Source organism: Pongo pygmaeus, chromosome 1 (genome assembly GCF_028885625.2).
Source record: "Pongo pygmaeus isolate AG05252 chromosome 1, NHGRI_mPonPyg2-v2.0_pri, whole genome shotgun sequence".
NCBI classification, from domain to species: Eukaryota; Metazoa; Chordata; class Mammalia; order Primates; family Hominidae; genus Pongo; species Pongo pygmaeus.
In genome coordinates, this window is record NC_072373.2 from 198,648,867 (window position 1) to 198,666,149 (window position 17,283).

The window sequence follows — 17,283 nt, forward strand, 5'->3', positions numbered from 1 at the left end:
TTAGGCTCCAAACACTGTTATCTGTTTTTTCTTTATTTGTTTGTTTTTGAGAGGGAGTCTCGCTTGTTGCCCAGGCTGGCACGATCTCGGCTCACTGCAACCTCTGCCTCCCGGGTTCAAGCAATTCTCCCTTCTCAGCCTCCCAAGTAGCTGGGATTACAGGAGCACGCCACTATACCCGGCTAATTTTTGTATTTTTAGTAGAGACAGGGTTTCACCATATTGGTCAGGTTGGTGTCATCTTCCTGACCTCAGGTGATCCACCCGCCTCAGCCTATGGGATTATAGGCTTGAGCCACCTTGCCCAGCCCAAATGCCGTTATCTTATTTAGTCCCCAAATATCTTGATAACACAGCCCCACCCCTTCTTTCTAGAGGTGAGAAAAGGCTCAGAAAGGAAGAAAAACATTATTGTGGACTGTGCTAGATGCTTTCCATATGTGTTGTTGTGTCTGACATTTAAGTGACTTCCAATACCAGATCTGATTCTAAAGTCATTGCCTTGAAGCTCAAGTGAATAATTTCTGCTTCCTTAGAATCACAGATCTTAAAAAATTCAATTCCAGGCCAGGCGCAGTGGCTCATGCCTGTAATCCCAGCATTTTGGGAGGCTGAGACGGGCAGATCACTGGAGGTCAGGAGTTCGAGACCAGCTTGGCCAACATGGTGAAACCCTGTCTCTACTAAAAATACAAAAATTAGCTGGGCGTGGTGGCGGATGCGTGTAATCCCAGCTACTCAGGAGGCTGAGGCAGGAAAATTGCTTTAACCCGGGAGGCAGAGGTTGCAGTGAGCCGAGATCCGGCCACTGCACTCCAGCATTGGAGACAAGAGTGAAATTTCTTCTCAGAAAAAAAAAAAAAAAAAAAATTCAATTTCAGATTCTCATTTTGCTTGCCACACACACAATAATTAGAGTTATCAATTCACTCTGGACTCTTTCAGTTTCGTTCAGAAAAACGATTTCAAAGTGGCCAGGCATGGTGGCTCACGCTTGTAATCTCAGCACTTTGGAAAGCGAGGTGGGAGGATCACGAGGTCGGGAGATCAAGACCATCCTGGCTTGATGGTCTCTAGACCCCGTCTCTACTAAAAATACAAAAAAACACAAAAAAATTATCCAGGTGTGGTGGTGGGCACCTGTAGTCCCAGCTACTCGGGAGGCTGAGGCAGGAGAATGGCGTGAACCCTGGAAGGTGGTAGTTGCAGTGAGCCGAGATCACGCCAATGCACTCTAACCTGGACGACAGAGCCAGACTCCGTCTCAAAAAAAAAAAAAAAAAAAAAAAAAAATTTCAAAGTGGGCCCACATGCAAAAACAAAAAGCAAAACAAAACAAAATAAACAAACGAACAGAAAACCCAAACACATTTACAACTTTGCCTAGGGTTAAAAGCTTTTTTCCCCTTTTCTCCCTGCCCAACCACTAGAGGGCCAGGTCTTTTAAAAAAACAAAACAAAAAAACAGGCTGGACGCAGTGGCTCACACCTGTAATCCCAGCACTTTGGGAGGCCGAGGCAGGCGAATCACTTGAGGTCGGGGGTTCGAGACCAGCCTGGCCAACATGACGAAACCCTGTCTCTACCAAAAATACACAAAAATTAGCCGGACGTGGTGGTGGGTGCCTGTAATCCCAGCTACTCGGGAGGCTGAGGCAGGAGAATCGCTTGAACCCGGGAGACAGAAGGTTGCAATGAGCTGGGATCGCGTCACTGCACTCCAGCCTGGGCGACAGAGCAAGACTCTACCAACAACAACAACAATAAACAGCAGTTACAAACTAGGCTTGGGAGTGTTCACCCTGGCTTAGCCACTGCATGACCTTGGGTAAGTTACTTTACTTCTCTAAAGCTCAGCTTCCACATCTGTAAAATGGCAATAATGGTAGCATCTATTTCCTTAGGTTGTACAAATTAAGTAAAACAAAACATGTAAAGCAATCAGAACAATGCCCGTACGTAGAAAGAGCTTAGCAAATTTCACAATTTTTACTGCTTTAGAGAATTACCACTGTTGGTTCTGTCTCTAAATCCAAAGACTTCGCCATGGTATTCTCTCTGAACAGAGGCCTTGCCAGCCGGAGTCCCCTCAGAAAGATCAACAGGTCGCTCCTTTTCTCCTTACCAGGGCCAGCCCAGAAACCTAAAGTCCCCAACCTAAAGATGGCCAAGAGGACTTGGCCTTTGGTGTTCTACTATCACAAGGGATACCACTCTGAGCCCAACCGAACCACACTATTTCCGCCTTGATTCCGTTCTCCCGGCCTTCAGCGGCGCAAGCTGCCCTCGGCCTGGCTGCCCATGCTTACCGGCCTGGTGCTGGCTCGCCTGGCGTCCCCTCACCAGAGGACTCCACCTCGCTACGTAGGTAGGACTTCCCTGAGTTCAGGGGAGCCACTGAATTTAGTCAAGACACGCGTTGGCCAAACACAACCCAGGAGAAAGCTACCTTAGCGCCGCCCAGGCCTGCCGCCGGGAGCCCGTCCCCCAGCCCCAGTCTGGGCGCAGGACAGAGAGTAGGCCCCTTTCTACCTCCCAGGAACACGTGGACTCCTGCCCGAGGCCACCATGTGGGGGGCTCCAGGCGTGCCAAGGTGTCCCCGGAACCAGCACCAAAGGACTGCTTCCAGCACGGGCCCTAGCTCGGCCCAAAACTGGCAAGAGGGGCACTCCCGGCCTGACTTTTCCCCTCAGACCTAGCTAGAGGGGATGCAGACATCTTCCGCAGACTGGAGACAGGCTCTCGCCAAATCCCAGGCCCCGACACTCCCTGAGCCCAAGAACCCTACTGCGTGGTTCCCTCACTCACCCATCGCGGCTCCGCTCGCTTACTCTTGGCGGCGGAGGCAGCAGCGGCAGCTTCAGCGGCAGCTTTCAGTAGACAATATGGCGGATCTGCAGGACGGCAGCCCGAAAGGGACAAACCAGTTAACTCCAGGACGAAACGCTTTATTGGCCCAACCGCCTATCATTACACCGAAAGTGCGTACTTAAAGAGACCGCAGCTACTAAAGGTGGAGAGTGGAAATGAAATACGAAAGGAGTGGCTGGGAGGAGACTGGGAGGGATACCTAAGAAAGTTAAGTGTGTCTAGGAGTTCCCAGCTGTTTCTGCTATTTCTTTTTTATAGTGAGAGTTCTTTCCCCGGAACTTTTTCTCCCAGAAGCTTATCCCTCCTTTTTTTTTTTTTTTGAGACGAAGTCTCGCTCTTGTCCCCCCACGCTGGAGTGCGATGGCGCGATCTCGGCTCACTGTACACTCTGCCTCCCGGGTTCAAGCGATTCTCCTGCCTTGGCCCCACGAGTAGCTGGGATTACAGGCGCCCGCCACCACGCCTGGCTAATTTTTGTATTTTTACTAGAGACGGTGTTTCACCATGTTGGCCAGGCTGGTCTCGAACTCCTTGCCTCAGGTGATCCGCCCGCCCCCAAATGCTGGGATTACAGGCTTGAGCCACCGCGCCGGGCCAGTTTATCCCTTCTTTTAATAGTTGAAACCAATCGGCTGGGCGCTGTGGCTACGCCTGTAATCCCAGCACTTTGGGTAGGCCGAGGCGGGCGGATCACTTGAGGTCAGGAGTTCGAGACCAGCCTGCCCATGGTCTCTACTAAAAATACAAAACTTAGCCGGGCGTAGTGGTGCCCGCCTGTAATCCCAGCTACTCGGGAGGCTGAGGCAGGAGAATTGCTTTAACCCGGGAGGCAGAGGTTGCAGTGAGCCGAGACTGTGCCACTGCATTCCAGCCTGGGAGACAAGAGCAAAACTCCGTCTCTAAAAACAAAAACAACAATCATAGACCTTGGGCTGAATATGAATAATGAATCATCTAGAGAGGGGAAGGGCCTTGCTCAATGAGGCTATGGAGAGAAGGAAACAAAGAAGTAAGACTAAACTCAGGTTTTCTGATTAGGCCTACATAGGTAGCCCTAGTTGAGGTTGCAATCTTATTGGGAGATGAGAAATAGAAAAACAGGGCTAGGTGTGGTGGTTCACGCTTGTCTGTAATCCTAACACTTTGGGAGGCTGAGGCCAGAGGATCACTTGAGGCCAGGAGCTCAAGACCAGACTGGGCAACAACACAGTGAGACCGCATCTCCACAAAAAATAAATTAAAAGAAAAAAATTAGTCAGGCATGGTAATACGCACTTGTACTTCGGCAGCTGAGGCGAGAGGATCACTTGAGTCCAGGAGATCAAGGCTGCAGTGCCATGACTGTGTCACTATACTCCAGGTTGGGTGATAGAGTGAGACCCTGTCTCTGAAAAAAAAAAAAAAAGAGAGAGAGAGAAAGAAATAGGCTGGATGTGGTGGCTCATTCCTGTAATCCCAGCATTTAGGAGGCTGAGGTGGGCAGATTGCTTGAGCCCAAGAGTTCGAGACCAACCTGGGCAACATAGCAAGATTCCCCGTCTCTTAAAAAAAAAAAAAGAAAATGAGACCCATGCAGTATAGTTGACAGAGTGATTTCATATCGTTATTTCATTTATCCTCACAGCAAGCTCCTTGAAGGCAGGGGTGGGTTCTATATTGTTTACCACCGTATCTCCAGCACCTAGCACAGAATCTGGCACATTGTGTGTGCTCCATAAATAACTATTGAATGAATAAACAAAGGAATGAACAAAAAACTGAGTTACACAGAGCAAGGGACATGATCTCCCCTTTTAGAGATGAGGAAATTGAGGCTCTTATTGTTCATATGCCTTTTCAATCACGGGACATATGGCTAGTACATATCAGGCCTTTCTTTTTCCATGACATGCCAGCCCTCCTGTCCCCCACCTCGACACACAGAGCCAGGCTATATCTTCAAGACACAGAGGGATCTATCTTCTGGAAGCAGAACGAGGGCCGGTCACAACAAATTGCCAACTTTAGTTGTGCGCCTGGCCCATTTTCTTGAGGCAAAGAAATCAAAAGGAAAACTCTAGGATGAAGGTCAGGAAGGGGCGCACTGTATTTCCCTTCCTACTGCCCCTGCTTAAGGTGAGACCTCATCACTTTGCCCTGTTCTATTTTGCCTGCCTCCTCTCTGGCCTCCTGCCTCCAGACTCTCCGGCTCCCACCCACTATCTCCTGAAAAGCAGAGACCTGTAATCTCAGCTACTGGGAAGGCTGAGGTGGGAGAATTGCTTGAGCCCGGGAGTTCAAGACCAGCCTGGGCAACACAGAGAAATGCTGTCTCATTAAAAAAAAAAAGAAAAAAGAAAAAGAAGAAAAGCAGAAACCTTAGTGTAACTGTTCTGCTTAGCAACTTCCCACTGCCTGCCCTTAGGTAATGCCCAGACATTTTAATCTGGCACATAGACTGGTCCTTACCTGCTTCTTGGGACACTCCCCACCAGGCAACGCAGGCTCCAACCATATTTGGAGAACCACTTTTCTTCAAATATGCGCCTGTCTTCTCATGTGCCTTTGCATATGCTGTTCCCTCTGCTTAGAATGCAGTGCCCTCCCTTCCCCACTTAACCATGAGAACTACTCACTTTTTTTTTTTCTTTGAGACGGAGTTTTGCTCTTGTTGTCCAGGCTGGAGTGCAATGGCATGATCTCGGCTCACTGCAAACTTCACCTCCCGGGTTCAAGCAACTCTCCTGCCTTAGCCTCCTGACTAGCTGGGATTACAGGCATGCGCCACCACACCCGGCTAATTTTTTGTTGTTGGGTTTTTTTTTGTTGTTTTGGTTTTTTTTTTTTTTTTTGAGACAGAGTCTAGCTCTGTCGCCCAGGCTGGAGTAAAGGGGCGTGATCTCGGCTCACTGCAACCTCTGCCTCCTGGGTTCAAGCGATTCTTCTGCCTCAGTCTCCCGAGTAGCTGGGATTACAGGTGCCTGCCACCACACCCAGCTAATTCTTGTATTTTTAGTAGAGACAGGGTTTCACTGTGTTGGCCAAGCTGGTCTCGAACTCCTGATCCACCTGTTTCGGCCTCCCAAAGTGCTGGGATTACAAGCGTGAGCCACAGTGCCCAGTCTAATTTTTGTGTTTTTAATAGAGATGGGATTTTGCCATGTTGGCCAGGCTGGTGTTGAACTCCTGACCTCAGGTGATCCACCCGCCCCAGCCTCCCAAAGTGCTGGGATTATAGGCGTTAGCCACCGCGCCCGACTCTGGGAACTACTCACTTTCAAGACCGAACTCAGCTATCAGCTCTTTGGGTAAGCCTGTCTTTCCAGATAGGGCACCTGTCCTCTCTGCTACTACAGGAAGAAATGGACACTAATTTTCCTTAGTATTTCACACCCAAATATGCTCACAGTGTGTGTCCATCTCTCCTTGCTGTCTATGGAAGGGATAGTATCATCCTTATCTTTGTAACCGTATCAGTGTTCAGCACAGTGTCTGCCTCAATAGAGGCACCAAAAATATTTGTTGAGGTGTATGTCTCCCATATACCATTGCGAGTTCGTCTGCATACCTTATGGCCAAGACGGGCTCAGGGAACGTGGGCTGAATAGATGAGAATGGCTGAGTGTCCGTTTCCTCTCCTTTCAGCCTGAACCCTCCATCCTATGCCCATAGGAGGCAGTGACCCTACAAGCAGCTGTTTCTACTCTAGCACGTGACCCTGGTCATAAACCTTTGCTAGCCTAGGGCTACTGGTCCTCCCTGATCCAGCCTCTGTTGACCTTTCCCGCTCCACTTTTTTTTTAATCCTTACTGCTCTAAGATCCACATTCTGTTTACCTTCTCCAAAACACACCAGGATGTTCCAAATCTATGCGCTACTGCATGTGCACTATTACATTTGCCTGCTTCTCTAACTGAAACACCCTTTTCCTCTCTTGTCCACCTAGGAAGTGGCTAATACAATTCAGACTATCCCCTCCTCCAAGAAGCCCAGAGAACATTAAGCATTCTCTCCCCTCTGCTCTGTTGTACCTTGTAACTGTTGGGCTCATCCCAGTGTAGTATTACTTGCTTGTTCCAGTGTCTTGGCATCCTCACCATCTACCATAATACCCAGCAAGGAGGGTCTCAGTGACTGAATGCTGAGATAATCAAGAAACCACATTCTGCCAGGATAGTAGTGTCATCTTTCAGAGGTTTTTTATTTTTATTTTTGAGACGGAGTTTTGCTCTTGTTGCCCAGGCTGGATCTTGGCTCAGTCTTGGCACTGCAAGATTGCAGTGGCAGGATCTTGGCTCACTGCAACCTCTGCCTCCTGGGTTCAAGCAATTCTCCTGCCTCAGCCTCCCGAGTAGCTGGGATTATAGGCATGCGCCACCCACCATGCCTGGCTAATTTTGTATTTTTAGTAGACAGGGTTTCTCCATGTTGGCCAGACTCGTCTCAAACTCCTGACCTCAGGTGATCCACCTGCCTCGGCCTCCCGAAGTGTTGGGATTACAGGTGTGAGCCATGGCGCCCGGCCTTATTTTTTTTTTTGAGACAGCATCTTGCTCTGTCACCCAGGCTGGAATGCAATGGCGTGATCTCAGCTCACTGCAACCTCTGCCTCCAGGTTCAAGCGATTCTCGTGCCTCAGCCTTCCAAGTAGCTGGGACTACCGACATGCGCCACCACACCTGGCTAATTTTTGTATTTTTAGTAGAGACAGGGTTTTGCCATCTTGGCCAGGCTGGTCTCGAACTCCTGGCTTCCAGTGATCTGCTCACCTCGGCCTCCCAAAGTGCTGGGATTACAGGCTTGAGCCACTGTGCCTGGCCTTTCAGAGGTTTTATGTCCAGCTCTACCACTTGCTAGCTGTATTACTATGGGCAAGTCACTATAACTCTCTGAGCTCCAGTTCTTCATCCATTGGAGTGACAGCACTTTCCTCCTAGGGTTGTCATAAAAGTTAGATTAAGGCAAGGCCTGAAATACACACAGAGCAGCATCTGGTACACAGTGAGCATTCAGTTCGCAGTAGCTATCACTGCTACTATGACCTCCAGTGCCTTCTCATCTCCTCTCTACTGAAGAAGGCAGTACCCACAGAGGCTTCAGAAGCCACATGTTGGGGCTTCCTAAACCAGAATCCCACACCTCTGCAATAGGTCTCACACACACGAAGGGAAAGAACCACAGGACACAGGCTTGTTGGGAGTATAAAAATAGGACTTTTTTCCTTATCACATCAATTATCAAAGAAACAGTACGTAACAAAAATACAAAGCTCTGGTGGATTTTTTTGTCTTTTGTTCCCCCCCCAACTCCTACCCAACAGCCCCTTGCCAGGGAGCCCCTGGCTGAAGCCTGGACGCTGTCCCTGAGGTCACCCCAGGGCTCAGGAGAAACGGTGGTCCAGGTCTCTCTGGGGGCTAGCAGAGTATGAGTAGGCCTTGCCCAGTACCAAGCGGTCCCGGAGCAGCTTGAAGAAGGCATAGTAGTTGCTGAAGAGGATGAGAGCCAGCGAGATGGTCTGGTGCCACTTTTCAGAGGACATTAGGGAGTACAGCTGGTAGACAATGACAGCGCCCTCCAGCAGCAGGAGGATGTTGAGGATCCGCAGGGGTTTGCTGAAAAAGAACTGCCCGGAAGGGGGTGGGCATGGCTAAAAGGTATGCTCCAGAAACCTTCCTCCTGGATGGGGGTTCTGGGTGGGCCAGTGAAGGGGACAGGCTCTTGGGGCCCCATGCAGACATGGGTGGGGAGGAAGACTTTCTGGGGTTGGATGTGGACTTTGCCACCTCATCTGCCTTTGCTTGTGGTATTCCTCCTGATAGGACTGCTGCTTCTGACGTACGTCATCTAAGATCCTGTTCAACTTCTACCTCCCCTAGGAAGTCTTTCTTGACAGGTTCTGCTTGCTCTCTCAAACTCTTTTTGTGGTCTAAAGTCAACACCCTTAAAAAAATTTTTTTTAATTTTTGAAAATTTTTTCTCCCTCATCCACTGACCCTCAATAAAATCGACACCTTTTAATGTCATCTCCTGGGTATTGTCGGGCCTGAACAAATTAGAATCCTATGACATAGGCATGGAAAGTTATTACAGACTCTATAGCCTGAATTACCTACTACTTCATAGGTACATCCCTAGCTAGGCTGGAAGCTGCCAAGGGACATGGCAAAAGCTCACTCTCAACAGCAAGGTAGAATGTAGGGACTAAAAAAACATCTCTGATCATTTCAAAAGCGTGCACAGTGTCTAGGGATTTTGATTCCACAGGGGCCAAGGTACCTAAATCTCAAGAGCTGCTTACAGGACAGGAGAAGTGGTAGGAAATGGGAGGCCAAGAGACCAGGATGTCAGGCTCAGCTCTGCACCTAACAGGCTGCAATACTTTGGGCAAGTCCCTTTCCTCTCTAGGGCTTGGATTTCTCAACTGTGAAATGAAGACATCTGCCTAGGTCAGTGATTTCTCATGCTGTGTTCCTTAGAGCCCCAGGTTTCAAGGGGATCCTTTAGGAGTTACAGTGGGGGTGAGCAGGAAGTGAAGGGGGTTCTAACTCCTCCAAACAGAGCAGTGCCAGGAGGTTCCATATATTGGATTTTGGACTCTGGTTGTTTTTTTAAAAAAGGGGGGGAGGGGATTTCATAGTGAAATTTTAAAAAAAATAGAGATCACTAACTATTTTGAGCAGCCCTTTCCATAGCTAAGTCATGAGTCATTACCATTAGTTCTCAAGTTTCCCAAGAAGGCACCCTTTAACAAGTTAAACTCTCTAAGCTGATTTCAGTATCTAAAAACAGAGATAACCCTAGCATATCTTTCACGTACAAGGTTCAGGGTAAGGCTGAGTAGGAAGGTACATGGAGAGTGCTTAACAACATGCCTGGCACACAGTAACAAATGAAGACAGTATTGTCTTTCACTGCCAAGAGCCCCTTCTTTTACTGTATCATCTTCTCTCCCTCTGTCCAATGTTCTCAAAGATCTACAACCAAATGAGCTGCAGTTATTTATTTTTTTTTGAGAATGAGTCTTGCTCTGTTGCCCAGGCTGGAGTGCAGTGGCATGATCTCGGCTCACTGCAACCTCTGTCTCCTGAGTTCAAGTGGTTCTCCCTCCTCAGCCTCCCGAGTAGCTGGGATTACAGGCGCCCACCACCATGCCTGGCTAGTTTTTGTATTTTTAGTGGAGATGAGGTTTCACCATGTTGACCAGGCTGGTCTGGTCTTCAACTCCTGACCTCAGGTGATCTGTCTGCCTCGGTCTCCCAAAGTGCTGGGATTACAGGCAAGAGCCACCATGCCCGACCGAGCTGCAGTTATTAAGTGACAATTTATATGGCTGTCCTTGTGCTACATGTGTGCACTGTCTTCTTTTGGATTGGGGAAATACTGAAAATAGCTTTCTCTTGCAATGACATCACATTCCTGCCCTGCAGATCCTCCCACCCTCTCAGGCCCCAACCCTCCTTCCCCTGGGAGGAGACTCACATGGAAGCGGAAGTGGGAGACGTCAGAGGGGATAGCCACGTTGTAGTGGCCTACGGCTTTGTAGACGTTCTTGCTGTGCTTCACCAGCACGCCCTGCGGCCACATGCATTCTTCAGTCCACCTGGAGGCACAGTTCAATGGTACCCCTTATCCCCAGCTCACCCACAAAAGGGATACCAGAAGAATGGGCAGGAGGGAATCACCAGGGTTCTATTCCCATTTCTATCACTTAGACACACTGACTTTCCTTTTCTGGGTTTCAGTTGCCTCCTCTGTAAAATGGGGTAAGAATCATGAGAAATTCACTGTACTGTAAGTTAGGTGGTCTAGGGCTGACATTAATTACTAAGAGATTCTTGAGAAAACCCTTTTTCCTCTCTGGGTCCCTTTGCTTCATCTGGTCTCACCAATTGCCTCCAAGTGGTCCACCACACAGTTGTCTGAGTGGTCTTTGTAAAATACTAAGCTCAGCCTGACCACCCTCTGCCTAAAACTCTTTGTGGGCTTTTTTTTTTTTTTTGAGAATGAGTTTCGATCTTGTCGCCCAGGCTGGAGTGCAGTGGCGCAATCTTGGCTTACTGCAACCTCCGCCTTCCAGGTTCAAGCAATTCTCCTGCCTCAGCCTGAAGAGTAGCTGGGATTACAGGCATCTGCCACCATGCCCAGCTAATTTTTGTATTTTTAGTAGAGATGGGGTTTCACCATGTTGGCCAGGCTAGTCTCGAATTCCTGACGTCAGGTGATCTGTCCGCCTCGGTCTCTCAAAGTGCTGGGATTACAGGCGTCAGCCACAGTGCCTGGTCCTGCTTAAAACCTTTTGAAGGCTTCCTAGTGCCCTTGGGGTCAAGGCCCCAAGGATTTGGCATGGCCTCTGAGGTCTTGTGTGGCTTCCCACAACCCTCACCACACGGCTCATGCTGCTTCTCGTTCCTCCAGCACTGTACTGCTTCATGTCTCTCTCTAAGCTGCTCCCTCCAATTGGATTGCCCTTCCCAAAGCCTAATCCTTCTGGTAAGCTCTTCATCATCTTTCAAAACCCAGGTTCCTCCACAAAGCCTTTCTCAAACTCTAGGAGTTTGGCATCCTTTTTTTTTTACACTTTAAGTTCTAGGGTACATGTGTACAACATGCAGGTTTGTTACATATGTATACATGTGCCATGTTGGTGTGCTGCACCCATTAACTCATCATTTACATTAGGTATTTCTCTTCATGTTATCCCTCCCCCCTCCCCCCACCCCATGACAGGTCCTGGTGTATGATGTTCCCCACCCTGTGTTCAAGTGTTCTCATTGTACGATTCCCACCTATGAGTGTTTTTTTTTTGAGACAGAGTCTCACTCTGCCGCCCAGGCTGGAGTGCAGTGGTGCTCAGCTCACTGCAACCTCCACCTCCTGGGTTCAAGTGATTCTCCTGCCTCAGAACTATAGGCACCCACCACCACGCCCGGCTAATTTTTCTGTATTTTTTGTAGAGACAGGGTCTCGCCATGTTGCCCAGGCTGGTCTCGAACTGCTGACCTCAGGTGATCCGCCTGCCTCGGCCTCCCAAAGTGCTAGGATTACAGGCATGAGCCACCGTGCCTGGCCCGTTTGGCATCCTTTAACTGTTCCCTGCATCTCCTGCTACTAGTCCACATTCCCCAATGCTGGTCATTTATTTATTTCCCATCTGTATACCTCACTAGGCTGAGAGCCCTTGAGTGGGAGGATCTAATCCATCCCTGTGTCCTCAGAGCATGCCGCAAGGCCTGGCACAGAGAGGCCCTAGTGAGCATGTGAATGAGATGGTGGGACCAGTGAGCTTTCTTTTTTTTTCTGAGACGGAGTCTCACTCTTTCGCCCAGGCCAGACTGCAGTGGCGCTATCTCTATCTCGGCTCACTGCAAGCTCCGCCTCCCGGGTTCACGCCATTCTCCTGCTTCAGCCTCCTGAGTAGGTGGGACTACAGGCGCCCGCCACTGCGCCCGGCTAATTTGTTTGTATTTTTAGAAGAGACGGGGTTTCACTGTGTTAGCCAGGATGGTCTCGATCTCCTGACCTCATGATCCGCCCGCCTTGGCCTCCCAAAGTGCTGGGATTACAGGCGTGAGCCACTGCACCCAGCCCAGTGAGCTTTCTTATAATGTCCTGTGAGATCTCCCAGGAATCCCAAGGGCCTGGACCAGAGGACTGCAAGTCACAGCCAGTAAGCAGCTCCCTTCTCAGCCCAATGCTCTTGGCCTTGCTGACTCACTTGTTTAAAAAAAAATAGTTGGCTGGGCACACTGGCTCACACTTGTAATCCCAGCACTTTGGGAGGCCGAGGGTGGGCAGATCACCTGAGGTCAGGAGTTGGAGACCAGCCTGGCCAACATGGTGAAACCCCATCTCTACTAAAAATACAAAAAAAAATTAGCGGGGCATGGTGACACAGGCCTGTAATCCCAGCTACTTGGGAAGCTGAGGCAGGAGAATCGCTTGAAACCGGAAGGTGGAGGTTGCAGTGAGCCAAGACTGCACCACTGCACTCCAACCCGGGCAACAAGAGCGAAACCCCGTCTCAAAAAACAAAAAAGAAAAGTTACTGTGCGACTCACAACATGAATGAACCTCACAGACAATATGCTGAATAAAAGAAGTTGGGGGCCGGGGACGGTGGCTCACGCCTGTAATCTCAGCACTTTGGGAGGCCGAGGCGGATGGATCACGAAGTCAGGAGATTGAGACCACGGTGAAACCCCGTCTCTACTAAAAATACAAAAAATTAGCCAGGTGCAGTGGCAGGCGTCTGTAGTCCCAGCTACTCGGAAGGCTGAGGCAGGAGAATGGTGTGAACCTGGGAGGCGGAGCTTGCAGTGAGCCGAGATCGCACCACTGCACTCCAGCCTGGGCGACAAAGCGAGACTCCATCTCAAAAAAAAAAAAAAAAAAACAGAAGAAGAAGTTGGAAGTTGGGGCCGGGTGCAATAGCTCACGCCTATAATCCCAGCTTCACTTTGGGAGTCCGAGGCAGGTGGATCACAAGGTTGGGAGTTCGTGACCAGCCTGGCCAGCATGGTGAAACCCCATCTCTACTAAAAATACAAAAAATTAGTTGGGCATGGTGGCGCATGCCTGTAATCCCAGCTACTCGGGAGGCTGAGGCAGGAGAACTGCTTGAACCTGGGAGGCGGAAATTGCACTGGGCCAAGATCGCGCCACTGCACTCTAGCCTGGGTGACAGGGTGACACTCCGTAGCAAAAAAAAAAAAAAAAAAAAGAAGTTGGACACGATTTCATTTATATTAAGTTCTACGACAGGCAAAACTAACCTCTCGTGAAAGAAAACAGAAATTGTCTTGGGGGAAAGATCACTGGGAAGGGCCATGGGGACATTTTCTGAAGGGCTGGAAATGTTCTATATCTTGAATGAGGGGTGGGTTACATGAGCATATATACCTTTATCAAAACTGAAAGAATTGTACCCTTTAAGATTTGTAGGCCAAGTGCAGTGGCTCATGCCTGTGATCCCAGCACTCTGGGAGGTCGAGGTGGGTGGATCGCTCGAGCCCATGAGCTCTAGACCAGCCTGGGCAACATGGCAAAACCTCGTTTCTACAAAAAAATACAAAAATTAGCTGGACGTGGTGGCATGCGCCTGTAATCCCAGCGACTTGGGAGCTGAGGTGGGAGGATCACCTGAGCCCAGGAGGTTGTGGCTGTAATGAGCTGTGACTGCACCACTGCACTCCAGCCTGGGGGACAGAGTGAGACCTTGTCTCAAAAAAAAAAAGGATTGCACATTTCACTGTATGGAAATTTTACCTTAAAAAGAAAGGCCTAGGCCAAGCGTAGCGGCCCACGCCTGTAACCCCAGCACTTTGGGAGGCCAGGATGAGTGAATCACCTGAGGTCAGGAGTTTGAGACCGGCCTTGCTAACATGGTGAAACCCTGTCTCTACTAAAAACGTAAAAATTACCCGGGTGTGGTGGTGCACACCTGTAGTCCCAGCTACTTGGGAGGCCAAGGCAGGAGAATCGCTTGAATCCAGGAGGTGGAGATTGCAATGAGCCAAGATTGTGCCACTGCACTCCAGCCTGGGCAACAGAGTGTGACTCCATCTCAAAAAAAAAAAAAAAAAAAAAAAAAATGGCCTGAGGAGACAACTGAGTGCTAGACAGGCAAGGGCCCTGACCTTTGTGAACTTTCAGTCCTGAAATGACAGGCAGGTAACTAAGCAAACACAGTAGAAAGCATTAAATGCAATGATTATGGTATTATGGACCACTGAAAGGAGGGGCCCCTTATAGGGGAGGGGCACTGAACCCATTCTGGATGGTCAGGAAAGTGTTCCTGGAGGAAGCAAAGTGCTAAAGGATAAATAGGAGTTAATCAGGATAGAAAGAATGGAAAGACCATCCCAAGCAAAAGACACATCACATGCAAAAGCCTGGAGGCACAAGTCCATAAAGCATATGAGGACCTGAGGAGATTTGCTTTGCTTTGCTGAAGAGCAGAGGATGGGTTGGGGCATGGTAAAAGATGAGGCAGAAACATCTAGCAGGACCCAGCTCATCATCTGAGAAGCCACGCGAAGGACCACGGTGAGCCATGGACAGGTATATCCTCATGTTCAGCTATGTTCTATCTTTCTATTCCTCCCACCCCTCAGAGCCCAAGGCTAAGCCAAGCCTCCTTTTGGCCCAATCAGCAATGCCCAGTCACTCTTCTGGACCTCCAGGACAGAGCCTGAAAGGGACCCTGACTGACATGCACAGCCAACACCAGGAGGCTTAGCTTCTATGGCCTTGCTTGCAACTCTGCTCCTTGGTGGGCCTACCTCTGCAAACCTGTCCTAGGGGCCTCCTCTCTGCCAAGCCTTGTCTTGGGCCCAAGACTCAGATGTGCTTCCGAGGTGATCCTGGCCTTGAGGAGCTTCCAGTCTAATGGGGAAATACAGGCAGGAAAATTAGTATAACCTGGGGTGAAAAGTACTTTGGAAAAGGGACCCTGAGCAGTGTGACTTCTGTGTCTGCTCTGGGTGCAGTGCCTTCTTGCAGCTAGGTCTCTTTTGCCCATCTTGTCCTTCCCTGGCCAGGGTTCAGCATCAACTAGCACAGCACCACATCCTGGCACCAGGCTGATGATTCTAAAGCACACCTTGGCATGGGTCCCTCCACTGCTAAAAATCCTCTATCTCCGCTGGGCCTAAGTCAAAGTCCAAGCTCTTTTGCCTGGCACATCCACAGGCCTGGTGTGGATTGGGTGGAAGTAAATGTCTGCTGAAAGAGTAGGTGATGTAATGACCCAGTGGATGACTGAGCAGGTAAGAGAAGAGTGAAGCATGAGCAAGTAAGGCAATGAGTGAATAAACAGTCAGCAAAGAGAAAGTCAACAAATCCATGAATTACCATCAGTCCCCTCCCATCTTCAGTACACTGCAAGTTACCTAAGGACAGGGAACACGTGTGTCAGGCCCCACCATACCCCACCCTGGACACTTGGCCTAATAATATACAAGACACGCTCTATAACTATTTGCTAACTGAATAAGTTAATCAGCGGGTGGACAAGTGACTCCAGATGCTGACCAGAAGGGCTGGGATTGGGTTGAGCAGGGTAGGGTGACTCACGGGTGCTGCAGCACGTTGGAGCACAGCGCTGGGTCCACCTTCTGCCAACAGCCCAGATGGGCGGCGGCCTTGTGCAGCAGGTCACAGTAGCTGGCAGGCAGCAGGTGCTGCATGAGGATCACGGAGGTGCTGATGGACACCAGCAGGAAGAGTTCACAGGACCAGCGCTTGTCATAGTAATGTGTGTTCTGGGGGTAGCAGAAGGTGGGTGAGGCCTGGGATCCCCATAATGGCCTCACCCTTTCCTTCCCTGATTCTACCTGACTGAGAGGTTAGGACAGTCCTGGGGAGACCTCAGAATACCCTGAAACCAAGAATCAAACACCCAACAAAGAAGGCTTAGGCCCTGTGCCCACTAGTTGGTTTTCTACAAGGAAATTTGCTCCTACTGCCCACCACTCTGAGCCAGAGAACAGGCTCTGGGGTCCAAGAGACCTGAATTCAAATCTTGGCTCTTTTGCTTATTTATGTGACATTGGGCAAGTCATTTACCTTCTCTGTGCTTTAGTTTCCTCATCTGTCAATGAGGACAGAGCAACTACTAGGCCCAGTGTGGTGGCTCACACCTGTAATCCTGGCACTTTGGGAGGCTGAGGTGGGCAGATCACGAGATCAGGAGTTCGAGACCAGCCTGGCCAATATAGTGAAACCCTGTCTCTACTAAAAAAACAAAAATTAGCCAGGCGTGGTGGCGTGCGCCTGTAGTCCCAGCTACTCAGGAGGCTGAGGCAGAAGAATCGCTTGAACCTGGGAGGCAGAGGTTGTAGTGAGCCGAGATCACGACACTGCACTCCAGCCTGGGCGACAGAGCAAGACTCCGTTTCAAAAAAAAAAAAAAAAAAAAAAAGGCCGGGCGCGGTGGCTCACGCCTGTAATCCCAGCACTTTGGGAGGCCGAGGTGGGCAGATCACAAGGTCAGGCGATTGAGACCATCCTGGCTAACATGGTGAAACCCTGTCTCTACTAAAAATACAAAAAATTAGCCAGGCGTGGTGGCGGGTGCCTGTAATCCCAGCTACTCGGGAGGCTGAGGCAGGAGAATGGCGTGAACCCGGGAGGGGGAGCTTGCAGTGAGCCCAGATCGTGCCACTGCACTCCAGCCTGGGCAACAGAGCAAGACTCCGTCTCAAAAAAAAAAAAAAAAACAACAAAACAAAAAGAGCAACCATGAACCACCTCCAAGAGGCGCTAGGAGGATTGTAACACTTATGAAAGCTCCAGGTGTGTTACAGGTGCTCAAAAGACATTAAGGACCGGGCGCGGTGGCTTATGCCTGTAATCTCAGCACTTTGGGAGGCTAAGGTGGGTGGATCACTTGAGGTCAGGAGTTCGAGACTGGCCTGGCCAATATGGCGAA

The 17,283-nt window shown here is 49.7% G+C and overlaps 2 protein-coding genes across 9 annotated transcripts in view; both read right to left on the reverse strand.

Annotated features, from left to right (window-relative positions):
- Nucleotides 1–2,921, reverse strand: part of KPNA6 (karyopherin subunit alpha 6) — a 68,301-nt gene extending 65,380 nt beyond the window's left edge. The window contains exon 1 of one of the 3 annotated variants that reach the window (XM_054464929.2): nt 2,810–2,921. In XM_054464929.2, coding sequence (XP_054320904.1) covers nt 2,810–2,813 — 4 coding nt within the window. In that variant the 5' untranslated portion in view covers nt 2,814–2,921. The remainder of the gene's footprint in view (nt 1–2,809) is intronic. The other 2 variants (XM_063666532.1, XM_063666526.1) reach the window with 2 other exon arrangements.
- A 5,124-nt stretch (nt 2,922–8,045) lies between these two features.
- Nucleotides 8,046–17,283, reverse strand: part of TMEM39B (transmembrane protein 39B) — a 30,040-nt gene continuing 20,802 nt past the window's right edge. For 5 of the 6 annotated variants that reach the window (XM_054464999.2, XM_054464981.2, XM_054464990.2 and 2 more), the window contains 3 exons: nt 15,927–16,114; nt 10,332–10,452; nt 8,046–8,475 (listed from right to left, as the gene is read on the reverse strand). In XM_054464999.2, the coding sequence (XP_054320974.1) occupies nt 8,233–8,475; nt 10,332–10,452; nt 15,927–16,114 (552 nt within the window). In that variant the 3' untranslated portion in view covers nt 8,046–8,232. Of the gene's footprint in view, nt 8,476–10,331; nt 10,453–15,133; nt 15,237–15,926; nt 16,115–17,283 lie in introns of those variants that run through there. The other variant, XM_054465017.2, reaches the window with a different exon arrangement.